We start from the raw sequence: 14,158 nt of genomic DNA, 5'->3' as shown, positions 1-14,158 counted from the left end.
AAAACAAGTCCATCAGGCTCGTGTTTTGGCCTGGTCAGAGTCCAGATTTGAACCCTATTTGGTCTCACATTAAACTCCAACTAACTGGAAGACATTTTTCAGCTACTAACTGTTTGAAGCTATCAACATTGAGTGAGACAACATTGACTCTTCTTCCTTAAAAAATAGTCTGCAAGTTTACCCACATGGCTTAAAACCTTTAAAAATAAAAGGAAATTATATCCTGTTCTAAATTACATCATCTACAGTATTTGTGCAATTCTTGATAATTTCCTGACCAGTGGTTTGTGGTTAAAATGTTCAAATGTGCACCAATAAAAATTTTATATTTATGAATTTTTGACTTTGACCCATTTTTTGCCCAGGAGTGTACCTCTATGTTATACAATCACTTTTTCCATACAGTTTTTCTTTACTCTTTTAAAGTCGTGGCCTAATGGTTAGAGAGTCGGACTCGTAATCCAAAGGTTGCGGGTTTGAGTCTCGGGCTGGCAGGGATTGTAGGTGGGAGGAGTGAATGTCCAGCGCTCTCTCCACCCTTAGTACAACGACTGAGGTGTCCTTGAGCAAGGCACCGAACCCCCAACTGCTCCCCGGGCGCCGCAGCATAAATGGCTGCCCACTGCTCCGGGTGTGTGTTCACTGCTGTGTGTGTGCACGTTGGATGGGTTAAATGCAGAGCACGAATTCCGAGTATGGGTCACCATACTTGGCTGTATGTCACTTCACTTCACTTAAGCAACTGCTATTGCAAAAGTATGGTTCTGATATAGCTAGATTGTGACCTTTGCACTGACAGGTCACATTTTCCCCCCCAATACTGTAAAGCATGTGTGTGTGAGAATTGATGAAACACAAGTAGAAGAAATTTTGGTGCATGGTTCATGAATCCAAAAGGTTTTACGTACAAACTGTTTACACAGAAATCCATTCCACTCATGTTTCAGAAAAGAGATCCACAGATGTTATGGCAAGCATCTAAAGTTCGGTTATGAATTCTTTCCAAATATAAGATGTTTTGATTGCTTATCAGCAATCATATACCAAGCAAACAAATCCAACGCAATCCGAGACCCATCTCATTGCAGCTAAAAGCTGTGTGATCTTTCCAAAAGCACTGCAAAACATACTCAAAGGGATAGTTCGCTCCAAAATGAAAATTCTGTCATCATTTACTCACCGTCAAGTAGTTCCAAACCTGTATGAATGTCTTTGTTCTGCTGAAAACAAAGGAAGATATTCTGAAGAATGTGGGAAACAGAGCAGTTCTGGGGCACCATTGACTTCCATAGTATTTTTTTTCCTACTATGGAAGTCAATGGTGCCCCAAAACAGCCTGGTTACAAACTTTCTTCAAAATATCTTCCTTTGTGTTCGGCAGAACAAAGACATTCATACAGGTTTGGAACTACTTGACGGTGAGTAAATGATGACAGAATTTTCATTTTGGGGTGAACTATCCCTTTAAGGCATTAACCCAAAAATTGACAAATGTGTGTAGTTTTATCCACAGTGCACTGATTAACAAAAAATACTTTCACTTGGAGGAAAAGACCCTCAGTGGTTTCTCAGTTTTACAATGTTGGAGGAAGTGGCATATACTTTCCAGTAATCTAGAGCAATAAAGCGAACAATGACCACACACAAACCACAAAGGCTGACAGAAAACCCCTATATTTATTTTGCTGAGAAAGCCTTGAACTTCAGGCATGAAATATTGATTTAAAATGATTTTATAACGTGGAAACAAAGATGGTTTGAGTGAAACAAATTTAGTGGGCACGATATAAAAATGCAGAGTTTAATGCTTAAAACACAACTACTTTTTTTAAACACTGCGGTTCTATTGGTTTTTTTTTTTAATTGTTTGTGGATTTTTCTACCAATTTCTGACTGAAAACTGTTTCTACACCAAATCTTTTCAGTGTGATTATAAACCATTACATTTAAGCTCAATCCATAATAAGAGACTTCTCTTGGAAATAATATCAGTTATTAAATTAGATTAAGATGTCAGTGAACAGTAAAACAATTTACTGGCTTTCTTTGAATTTGGAGCTAAAAGGTCCAAAACTGCATGAAGCAGCTCATTACTGCATGGAGGTAAAAATACAGCTTTTGTTATTGAAATTTAAGTTAGATCATGTTTCAAACATATATTTTGACGGGTGTTTCCTTTGCAATTGTATACCTGTGTTTACATGGCCATGCCCTGTTGAATAACTCATTCAAGTTAAAGACTCTCATTAAAGTGACTCATCTTGAAATGTAAAGCATTAATTTTACCTAATAATCATGGATTAAAATATTAAGCAAAATTAGTTAAATATTTTCACAAGACAGTTAGTGTTTCCCATCTGTAACAGCCCATCTTCACCTGAAATTGCTGGAGGGGAAGCAAGTCTGATCAAGTTGTTTCAGTCATGTGGTTTACAGGAAACCATGGGAGCATGCAAGCCCACTTTGTATCTGTTCTTGGTCTGGGAAGCATGTTGTCAGTAAAGTACGGGCTCCTGTGATCACAAATGCACACACATGCACACAAACATCCCACACAAATAACTCTTGATGTACAGGCCCCATGCAAACTTCCTTCTGTAGATCATTTCTGCTCGATCCGTATTTGGATTTTTGTCCAGCTTTAGATGTTTTAAGATGCATCTGATTGAAATGTCAAATAGGATATATCACTGACAACTAACATAAAACGTTTTTACATATTTAAGTAAGACTTAAGTACGTTTTATATGTAATTTCATAAATACGCATTTGAAATATGGTTAAAGTGTCATATGTACTGACAAGCATTAAAGTTAAACTGAAATATCGCTTGAAGCTATTTATATTTAAAGTTATACATCATATATTAAAGGAATAGTTTGCACAAAAATGAACTAAATTTACTTTCACTCAGGCCATCTAAGATGAGTTTGTTTCTTCATCTCTGCAGTGAATGGGTGCCGTCAGTCCAAAAAAGCTGATAAAACATCACAATAATCCACAAGCAACCCACACCACTCCATCAGTTAACATCTTGTGAAGTTAAAATGTGTGTTTTTAAGGAACAATCCATCATTCAGGAGTTTTACCTTCAAATCAGCACTTCTGACAAAAAATACAAGTAGCCTACATAATCCATAATAACAGTTCCTCCTGTTTCCTTCTACATTGAAGTTAAAACAACTAAAATGATGGACACGCATAAGAGGTTAAATGATGTGCTAAAGTGATGTGATGTTTTTGAGCTCTCTTTGTCATTGATGCACTAAAGCCCCACTAGCTAAACCGGCCTTTAGTGGTTTTCTGGTCTTGGCTGGTCTCCTGAATGATTTTAGTACAGTTTAAACCAGATAAGACCAGGGCCATCATTTATGTCCCAAGCTATTTTTCTTCTTCTTCTGGTGTTTTATGACGGTTTGGTAAGCCAATGTAAAAGATGCCAAATAATTCAAATGTCACTTAAATTAAATAAACCCTCTGCATCAAATAAACACTTGGAGCTGGAGTGACATCGCGTGGCCATTAAAGCAGTGCGCAACTGAAATCCGGAAAACGCACTTGATTTCAAGGACATTTCATGTTGTGTGTCTCTCCCGGCACACCTATATTCCGAAGTTTACTCAAACTATTATATTTGTTCGTTAACTTAGTTTAATACATTTTCGAGATATGTAAATAATAAAGGCTGACTACATTATGGGAAAATCAATTCCATTCACAGTGTAATAAAAGGCATTTTTGTTTCGTTTTGTAATGGAAAGTACCCACGGGTGCTGACCTGAGATCATTGCACGCGCTCTCGTCTGGTCTGGTGTGTGGGTTGTGCTCGAAAACTAAATCTGATCCCAGATCATCCGAAGTTTTAAAAACGCAGACGAGCTCATGATTCCAAAGCTGCGCCGCGCGGTGCATTCTGGTAGTAGTTGAAAGATTCAAGATGGCGGCGAGCAGGAGACTACACAAGGTAGACGTCTAAACCTCATACTTTTTATATCGCAAATAAAGAAAAACCACACGCGACGACGCGATGGGGGGTTAAACATAAAGTTTAGCTAGCAGAAAAGGCGATTTGATGGTTCGTTGGTGCTTGATCGGCGTTAGTTCGAGCGGTTCTCTCACTCGATGACTCGGCTCGCTTCGCGTTTCCAAACATGAAGGAGGAAAAGCGCCGGTGGAGGCCGCGGGACTCTAGAACAGGGTTTTAGAGTCGAGTTTGGGGAGGCAGAGGGTCAAAAGTCACGTTTGAGTAGGCTTCGGTGTTTCATCAAGTCCTTTCATTCATTGACAGCGAGTAAATGATAGGAATGTAACGCACAGGAGTCCGTCACAGCGGAGTCGCTTGATCCAAACAGATCTGAATACAATATTATATATGTTATAAGAACTAATATATGTTTTTTAACCGAATAATGCTGTCTTAACCCCGCTGCAGTGGTGTTAGCCATGACTCAAAGTCTCCGAACCGGCCACATCTGTCACATTTAAGCTTAAATCGCCGTCCTTTATACGCTTTAAGCAACAAATAAGTAAAATACTGCTTAAATAAGTCGGTTTAGTGAGTTCCAGGGGGTTAGTTGTAGTAACGCCCTTAATATAAAAAAACGAAACTGTGTTCACATCAAGCTTTCGCTTTATAAACTTCCGTCTTGACGATATCACTAGTATTTAGCCACCATTTTTTGGAGGTTAAAGTCTCTGAATTGACGTGTATTTGATGTTTTGTGGTGCTTATGTACAGTTAGTGGACTCATTGTATGTTACAGTGACCGAGTTTACTTCCTTGTTAGATGAGAATGGCTGTAAATGTCAATCAACTCCCAGTGGCAAGAAAGGAAATGGCTAAAACATACCATTTTACTATAGCCTAGTACCTATTGAATATGTAGTTGATGGTTGATTTAATACAGTAACGACTGTAATACATTATTTTATCATTTTGATTATAAATTCAAACTAAAATGGTATTTTTACTTGATTAATCAAGGGAATAACTGACAGATTAATCAATGTATCATTAGTTGCAGTCCTATGTGAGACTAAATAGTGATCATAAGCAGCCCATGTTAGAGCAGTGGTTATTGGATATGAAACTGCATGCACTTCAAACATTTAAGGTGTGGTTTGTTGTCGTTTTAATGCACACGCACTTGTACTTCAGGTCAGTTATTTACAGTAAGCTGCTGAGGAAGGGGTCATTTCTCTTACTCAATAGGTCAAGACCTGGCTCACGTTACATTTGGGAATGATGACCATGATAAAGATACATAGACTTTCCCTTATGGCTTATGTTGTAAACTGTTATTCCTAATTCATTTGTTTGCGCTTTGTAATTGCCTATTTAATGGGGATTGTGCTATTAAGAGAGACTTTTAGCCTAAGATAAATCTCAAAGTTAGACAAGTAGAAGTTGCGAACCCACAAAAATAGTGTCTAACGCATCCTTCTTTCCAACCCTTTTTATCAGGAGCTTGAAGAAATCCGCAAATCTGGAATGAAAAATTTCCGTAACATTCAAGTCGATGAATCAAACATATTGACATGGCAAGGCCTCATTGTTCCAGTAAGTGTTTAGTAAATGCTCATACGTCTTTAATGAATTGTTTACATGTTATTTGCATGTGTGAAGTATACAGACAAGAAATGGTATGTTGCAACAGCTTTAGGATTTGATGGAGATGCCCGAACCTGCAGGCCAAAGTTGGTCTGTGGTTGACCCATTTTATTTTTGCGGGGAGGAAACACGCCACTGAAGCATTATATCTTCTTTTTTTTTTTCTTTTTTTTTTTACATTTTTTTTTTTGCATTGTAATTGTAATTAGCATTTTTGCAAATACAGAGAATATAGGTGAATTGGATTTGTTTTAATATACCATTGTTGAATGTAAAGCAACATTTACTTTAAGTTGATAGGTTTTATTCATGTTTCATTTTTGGAGTTTCGTAGTAAAATTTTGGGCACCTCTGTACAAAACATTGATTAAGCTCTAACAATTTTCTTGGGGATTTTAGAGATAGACTGACTGCATTTAGACCTAGATAATATCCATGCATTCAGTATCTGATCTCATACTTCATGCATTCACGCTTCTGTCCTCGATTTGTTTGTAATTGTATACATTATAGACTGAGCTGCGCTCACCTCATTTACCTTATTCTCCCACAGGACAACCCTCCATACGACAAAGGTGCGTTCAGGATCGAGATCATCTTCCCTGCAGAATACCCTTTCAAACCACCCAAGATCACGTTTAAAACGAAGATCTACCACCCCAACATTGACGAGAAGGGACAGGTCTGCCTGCCTGTCATTAGTGCAGAGAACTGGAAACCAGCCACCAAAACTGACCAAGGTGAGATGCGCTGCAGTTGTCGCAGTATTCCTGAAAGCGCCACATGAGTCAGACTGCTAAAGCTCGGTGTGTCCTGGCGCGCACTCGGTCCTGTTGTCACTTCATTATATAGAAATCATGAACAAATAGAAGGCTTTGTGATGATGTTTGTGTTCACTGTCCATCTGTTTATATAGTGGGCAACACCCTTTAATAATTTCTTTAATCAGCTCATATTGACCCAAAGGAGACTTTGATTAATCTTATATTTTATTCTGGTTTTTGTAAAAATAAAGGCCATTTAGCTCTCTCTGACTAAATTACAGGAATGATTTTATGCTGAATTTAATAAAACTATATATCAGTCTTTTATTCAGCAAGGACCCATTAAATTGATCAAAAGTGACAGAAAAGACATTTGTTACAAAAATATTAAGCAGCACAACTGTATTCAACATTGAAAATTAGAAATGAATCTTTGGATCATGTGACACTGAAGACTGGAGTAATGGCTGCTGAAAATTCAGATTTTAGATCACAACAATAAATTAAAATGTAAAATATTTAAAATTGTAATAATATTGGACAATATTACTGTATTTGCTAGTCTTGCAGCTGTTAGTTACTGCAGCTTTATACATGAAGCAGATCATGCATTTCTCCAGGAATAGATGCGTTCAAACTTTCAACATGTATGCAGTTTGTTCTACAGCATTCTTTTGATGTCACATTTCTTCAGAAAGCTTGCTCTGAACAAGTTTAGATCATGCAGTACTAAATTCCTAGTTTATAAAGCTGTGTAGATGAAAGTTTTGCTTTATCTTATGGAATGTCGAGGTTCTTATTTCTTGAATAACTAGCATCTCTGTTTTAAGCTTTTGTTTTTACCTTTTGGTTAGATATCTGTTGGTAACAATATTTTTTTTTTTACTTACTATCACCTGCAGCAGCCTTTAAGAGGAATATAAACTACCCAGTCATTACATGGATAATTTACTAAAACTCTTAAGAATTCTTTTTTTACTTGGAATAATAATAAAAAAGACATTTTAGCTAGTTCCCAATTAAACTTTTCTCATTTTCATTTGGTTTAACTTGATAACAAACACAAAATTACTTATTTTTTAATAAGTTAAAAATAAAAACCAAGTATAAAAATGAAAACTAATTTAAACTGTTAATAAAAAAATATAATGGTATCTAATTGATACTAAAATAACGCTGGATGGAATAAAGATAAATATTTATAAAAGATTAGGGCCAGGCTTATTATAGTTTGCTAAAACTGAAACTTAAACCATAAATGAATTCTTTGAAGTCAAATAAAATCTAAAAAACTTATTTCAGCTAGTTGCCAATGCGACAGTTCTCTTGATGTGGAAAAAAAATATTAAATAAACATTAATTAAAACACAAAAACTGGATAAAAAATAAACCACAAGACTACAAAAAAATTAAAATAGGAAAAAATAAAAACTCAAATATTATTAATCTATAACAGTATCTCAATGAAAATAACACTGATGAAGAGTATATAATTCTCTCTAACTAAACTAGAAGGTTTACTTGAAGCTGAATTTATTAGAACTGTAAGAAATAAGAATACATACATTAAGAGTTTATTAATAAATTTTTTGTTGTTGTAACCAATGATAACGTATATTCTTTTCTCTTTCTTCCTACAGTAATTCAGTCGCTCATTGCCCTGGTGAACGACCCACAGCCAGAACACCCTCTGAGGGCCGACCTAGCAGAAGAATACTCAAAAGACCGTAAAAAATTCTTTAAGAATGCAGAAGAGTTTACAAAGAAACACGGCGAAAAGCGGCCAGTGGACTAACAATACCAGACAAGTGTGTAGCCCCAGACCCCTCCTACTCCTCTGATCCTCTTCCCCTCGCTCTACTACCCAAACGATATCCTCTATCCCTCCCTCCCTCCCTCCTGCCCGCTTTCCCCCCCTTCTCCTCTCCTTTCCACATCACTCTAGTCGAGCTGGAGAAGTACAGCGCAGCTGCAGCTTCCGTCTTGAAGCAGGACGCTGCGAGGACATCCGATCTGAGTTTCTGGTGTTAGCTTGAGGCCCTTACTAACTTTCTACTATGTTGTTTATTTTTCCTTTCTCAACTTTGAAAGCGTCAAAATTTGTTTAGAGGATAACTTGAGACAAAGAAGTTGGAAATTGTACAGGGCGTTTCAGTAACTAATTCTGTTTGTCCTTTTGTAATGAGAAAATGAATCATTGCATTATTACACAAAAATTACTTTTGGAAGTGACACTTCATTTCATTCAAAGATGGATTGTAATTTATCATGTACATTATTATTATTATTATTATTATGTTGTTCCCTCTTCTTACATTTGTGCTCTTTGATTTCTGCAAAACAAAAAGGGAGACGTAAAGGAGGAATGGAGGTTACGCAGCGACGGCGACCGATTATTTCATATAATCTTTTTACTTTCACTGCACTTGTTGGGTTGCACGGTATGTCTAAGGAACAGGCTACTTTCAGCCCTTTACCAAGCCTCGAATCGGCAAAACCACTGTAAAGTCAGTAACAAAAGGAGCCGATATTGCTATGAAATACATTTTTTGTTTCACAAATGAAAAAAGGATGGATGAAAACAATGCTCTTTGTGTGAATGAACGTAATTTTCCATGATGATCACTAATTTTAAACATCTCTTTTAACGTTTCATAGGAAATTCTTGTATATTGTTGATCATTTGGATTTAATCATGGAAACGCCCCTTAGATTTACAGAGATGTACGCTACTGAGAATTATTATTATTCCCATTTTCTCCCAACACAGAATAAACGCAGTAGTTGACCGTGAGTTTTCTAGAACATTCTCTACAGTTTCTTTAAAGGATATCATTTAATCTGTCATATTCCATTTTTACGCCACTCTTTATAATGCAAAAGAGGTTCTTCGGGCTTTCTCTAGTTCAAGATGTTTCAGTAATATTTGCTTATGCATTTGGGTGAAGTCTCTCGCAGAATGCCTTGTTGAACATTTATTTTCATGCAGTATCAGACTTTAAAAGCACTCCACATTTGTATAACAAAGGAAGGCCAAGCAATGTTACACTGAAACATTGCCTAAATTCACTTCTGATCTGGTTAGGGTTTTCAAATCGAAATCAACCAATCCAATAGGTTTTCTGGGATTCCTCCGTTAAAAACAGCATTACGGATTTGTGAGATAGATCAAATCTAAACTTGAGCATTTAGTGATTGTTTAACCTGAATATATTAGCATTAGTAAACTATATATTTATGAGGACTACTACTTAAATCCCAAACTGTTGCTTCAATTACAGCTTATTCTGAAACGTACAGGTTATAAACATGTTAATAACCCTAATATGTGACAAAACGTTGAACTCACCAAATAAAGGCTATTTTGACCTAGTTCTGAATGAATGTTTCAATAGAATGGATGCTTGGCATGCAAATGTATTCCTATGGTGCAACTGGTTGGTTTAAGCATGTTTTTACTAGTACATACAATATATAGTGCAGAAACATTGCTGTGCTCATATAATATAGATTTTTCAATCCTAAATCACGTTCACCATCATAATACTTGTTTCAAAGCGATTTTTAAATTTCAGAATGAAATCCAAAGTAAAATGAACTTTTTATTTCAGGTTCATAAAAATATCATAAATACATTGGTTAAAAACATTGTACCCCAAAATACCTTTGATTTTTAAAATTAAGTAATTGCTACATGTTCAAGTTGATTTAAAATCATGTTACAGTCATAAATATGGCATTGCATCATTTTACAGTTCTCTTCAGTATTAATATCTGGATTTGAGAGAAACTTGCTCAAATGAGGCAACATTTTCAAAAACAAATCCAGATAAAATTGCACCTATTATAAGGACGCAGCTCTATATTGAAATGGCTGGCTGCTTAAAAAAAGTGAACTATACTTCAACTAAATGTCTTATTGAACAATTTAAAAACATTTCAATCTAATAGTATCTTGTGTTTCTGTTGGATAATTAGTATGATACAGTTTTGGCTCTACTTCAAGTAGCAGCTTGTTGTGTATGGGCTTTGGAAGCAGCACAATAAAACTGAATGCCGATTTTTCTGTCTTTCCTAAACTCGTACCCTAATGACTAATTGAGGTATGGGTCAAGATCTTAAAGCAGAAGACATTCAGTTAGCAATACCCCAAATCCTCTGCTCTAAGTGTTTAAAAGTCTTTAAAGGCACAGAGGTGGATCCCGTGTTGCCTGTAGTAGTTTAGCACCAAAGGGTCCCTCAAAGTATTCAGCTCATGTAGTCGGTCTGCGGACTGTGAGAAGTCATCCAGTCCTTCACCACATCCACCCTGGTGAGGCTGACTTGGATATCCTGGATGCACCATGAGCTCTGCTGTAACTGGACGATAGGAGTCGGTCACGCCATCATTGGACTGTATCAACGCGGAGGACACATGGTCATCTAGTGAATCTTCCAGCGTGAAGCCCAAAGCGCGTTTCAGGTTGGACACAGACATGTTCTTACCCATGGTACTCAGGCCCAGGTATACGTCAGGCCATCTGAGAGGACATACAAAACCAGTATGTAGTTGATTCCAGTTCATCAGACAAACATTTGAGTACAAAGTGGAAAAATACATTTAATGCATATTGTGTATATACTGTGCCTAATCGTATTTGAAGGACAAAATAGACCATTAAAATATAACCAAACCTGCCCTAATAACTACACTAAAGATACTGTAAATGAGGTAAACATTTGTAAACGGAAAACATGTGCGGATCATATAAAATGTTGCCTCGCAAACCTAATTCCATGGCGATGAAAGACCTCGATAGATTCAAGGGCATCTTTTTCAACCTGTGTGTTGAAGTCTCGCAGATGCGGCGGGAGGAAGGTGCAAAATTTCAGTCCGGGTTCTATGGGGACCCGTGTGTAGGTGACTCCAAAATCAGAGAGAACTTGTGCAAACACCTCTCGCACCTCTGAAAAACATGGTGAAATATAAAAAGCTTTTTAATAATTACCTTTATTGATCAAAAGAGAGAGTGAAGACATTTTATAATGTTACAAAATATTTTTTGTTTCAAATAAATGCTGTTCTTCTGAGCTTTCCATTAATACTTAAACACTGACAAAAATGCATCAGTTTCCACAAAAATATTTAGCAGCATAAGAGCTTTCAACATTTATAATAAGAAGAAATATTTCTTCAGCATCAAATCAGCATATCGGAATGAATTCTAAAGAATCATGTGGCACAGAAGACTGGAGTAATGATGCTGAAAATTCAGCTTTGATCACAGGAATCAATTACAATTGAAAATATATTTAAATAGAAAACAGTTTTTATATTGTAATAATATTTACAGTATTTTAGTTTTTATTCTAAATTTTTATTCTTATCGACCCACAACATTTCAACAGTAGTGTACGTGAATGGTTTGATACTCTGTGAAAAGGATTGTTACCTGGAAGAATGTGCACATGCTGGTGGCCGTCCATATGGTAGGGCATGTGGCCAACCAGTTCACAAAATCGATTTACCTGGGCTCTGAGCTCCGCCTCCACCTTTAAAACAGAAAACACAACTTAAGCAGACAACATAGCAGAATCAAAGAATGGTTCTGAAGTCTGAAACTTTAAAATGGTTTAATACTGAATGCTTAAAGAGGTTACTTCATGAAAAGTACTATCCTTAATCTTTGGAAATAAAAGAGGTTAATATTTAACAAATACAACAAAAAGCTTCCGCCACAGTCCAAAAACACCATCTACTGAAACTAAGTTTTATTAAACAACCTGTTAAACAAAAAAGGTTAGAGAGAAGGTGGAAAATGTTTATGTAAAAGTATATTACATTTGTTTTTGGTGCAAACACTCTTGACTAACATTAGTGAACTTCAAAAAAACAAATCATACAAATTATGAAAAATTGTAAAAGTGATTTTACCACCATTTAGGATTTACATAGTGGTAGATATTTTAACTGCTGCTTTAAACTTTAGTTTAAAGAGTGCATAATGCCATAACTCCTCTTATGAATAAGATAATAAAGTCTGATCATGTTCTTTGAGTGACCTTTGAGACTGCTGTATAACATGAGTACAGTCCTACACTGTGATGTAAACACACTCCCATGTGACTTTCGGTTGGTCTTTATGAGTGTGTGTTTCTGTGTACCTCTGACATCTTGAGCTGACCGCTCTGCAAAACCTCCCGGAAGCCCATCTTTCCCTGGAAGAATCCATCCTTGTTGAGGAGCGTTGAGCCCTTTAGATCCTGAGACACTGGAAGACCTTCTGAGAGATTCGCATGGAGTCCAATGGGGATGTGATTCCTGTGTGTGAGAACGGCAGTGTTATTTTAGTATCACTGAGATGCTATTATAGATTTTATTACTATTTTGAATCGGCTTTATCGATTTTCCGTTCTATTTTAATTTTACTTAGTCATTTTGTTGTGTGTTTTCATTTTAATTAGTTTTTTTTTTTTTTTAAGTAAGTCTATATAGTTTTTATTAATTTTTATTTGTGTTTGTAATTATATTTTTCTTAGCAATAAGCTACAATAAAAGTTAATATATTTTATTTAATCTTATTTATTAAAGTAACAAAAAATATTTTTTACATTCAGTTTTAATTAACTATAATAATACACATCTAACCTATATACACCCTATCAGTAGGTCTAGTCTTACATTTGGCAATAGGTTTAAAAGGCTTGCATGTCGTAAGGGAGAGTGTTGTAACATTTTGTTTAAATGTAAGATACTCAAACACTGATATCATATTTTCATATTTATCTGCTTGAAATGAAAAGTAGTTCGAAATCAGCCCCAGTACCTGTTAGCCAGCTCTGCTGCGTGCTCCGCTGAGACTGCATTGACCAGAAGAGAGACACTGGAGATCCCACCAGCTTTGAAGCAATCCACTATCCCTTGATTTCTTCTCTCGCAGTACCCAAAATCATCTCCTGTCACCACCAGCTTCACCTTGGGTTGAGGCATCTTCTCCTTGGCTTGCTGATGAAAGACAAAAACATTGACCAATATAGCTTCTTTGTTACTAATACTGATTGTTTTTACATTAAGCAGAATTTCAGTTTTTTGACAATAATAATAACTAAAGGATTGTTAGACTGCACTACAGAATATGAATCAAAATATTTTATAAATAATAAGTATTGATAATACTTTTTGCTACACTCTCAGAAATAAAGGTACAAAAAACTGTCACTGGGGAGGTATCTTTTCAAAAGGTACATAAAGGGTCCATTTTGGTACGTTAAAGGTATATATTAGTACTTAAAGCGTACATATTTGAACCTAATAGGTACAAAAGTGTTCCTTTTGAAAAGGTACCGCCCCAGTGACAACTTTTGTACCTTTATTTCTGAGAGTGTAATTATGTCATTATATGTAGATTTGCTTGATCTAAAAGACCGTTATTTTAGGCTATGTTTAATCGTAAAGCTATTCATCTCCTACCTGAAAATGAACAGCTGTTTTATTAATCGTTAGATCATTAGACTGAATTTTATCATTATTATTATTAGATTTCATTAATGTAATAACGCTGGTATTTATGACTTAATACAAATATTATTTTACTAACATAATATTTTAAGTTAAAAATTGTTGATATTTATTAAACCCGGTTCGCCAGATCTAAAAGGTCATTTTATTTTTTATTTTCAGGCTAATTATTAGCCTAAGCTATGCATTTCTCACTTGAAAATAAACTGCTGTAATTTTTATATTATTAAAACGCTGAGTAATTATACAACGAATGTATTAAAAAGTTACTTTACCTGTTGTTTT

The 14,158-nt window shown here is 35.7% G+C and overlaps 2 protein-coding genes across 2 annotated transcripts; one reads left to right on the top strand and one right to left on the bottom strand.

Annotated features, from left to right (window-relative positions):
• Positions 1-3,904: 3,904 nt before the first annotated feature.
• On the top strand, positions 3,905-9,753 carry LOC306870295 (ubiquitin-conjugating enzyme E2 L3). Its single transcript, XM_079417483.1, has 4 exons — positions 3,905-3,964; positions 5,465-5,560; positions 6,165-6,351; positions 8,016-9,753. The coding sequence occupies exons 1-4, from the start codon at positions 3,938-3,940 to the stop codon at positions 8,168-8,170; spliced, it is 465 nt and encodes a 154-aa protein (XP_079273609.1). The 5' UTR covers positions 3,905-3,937; the 3' UTR covers positions 8,171-9,753.
• A 793-nt stretch (positions 9,754-10,546) lies between these two features.
• Positions 10,547-13,345, bottom strand: LOC306870371 (carbohydrate deacetylase-like; the record flags this gene model as incomplete). Its single annotated transcript, XM_079417603.1, has 5 exons — positions 10,547-10,895; positions 11,144-11,321; positions 11,808-11,907; positions 12,520-12,676; positions 13,182-13,345. 5 exons carry the CDS (start codon positions 13,343-13,345, stop codon positions 10,547-10,549), a joined length of 948 nt encoding a protein of 315 aa, XP_079273729.1.
• Between the last annotated feature and the right edge of the window lie 813 nt (positions 13,346-14,158).

Source organism: Barbus barbus (genome assembly GCF_936440315.1).
Source record: "Barbus barbus genome assembly, chromosome: 5".
In the NCBI taxonomy this organism is placed as follows: Eukaryota; Metazoa; Chordata; class Actinopteri; order Cypriniformes; family Cyprinidae; genus Barbus; species Barbus barbus.
The sequence above is the reverse complement of the archived record's forward strand: the minus strand, read 5'-3'. Positions and strand labels throughout refer to the sequence as shown.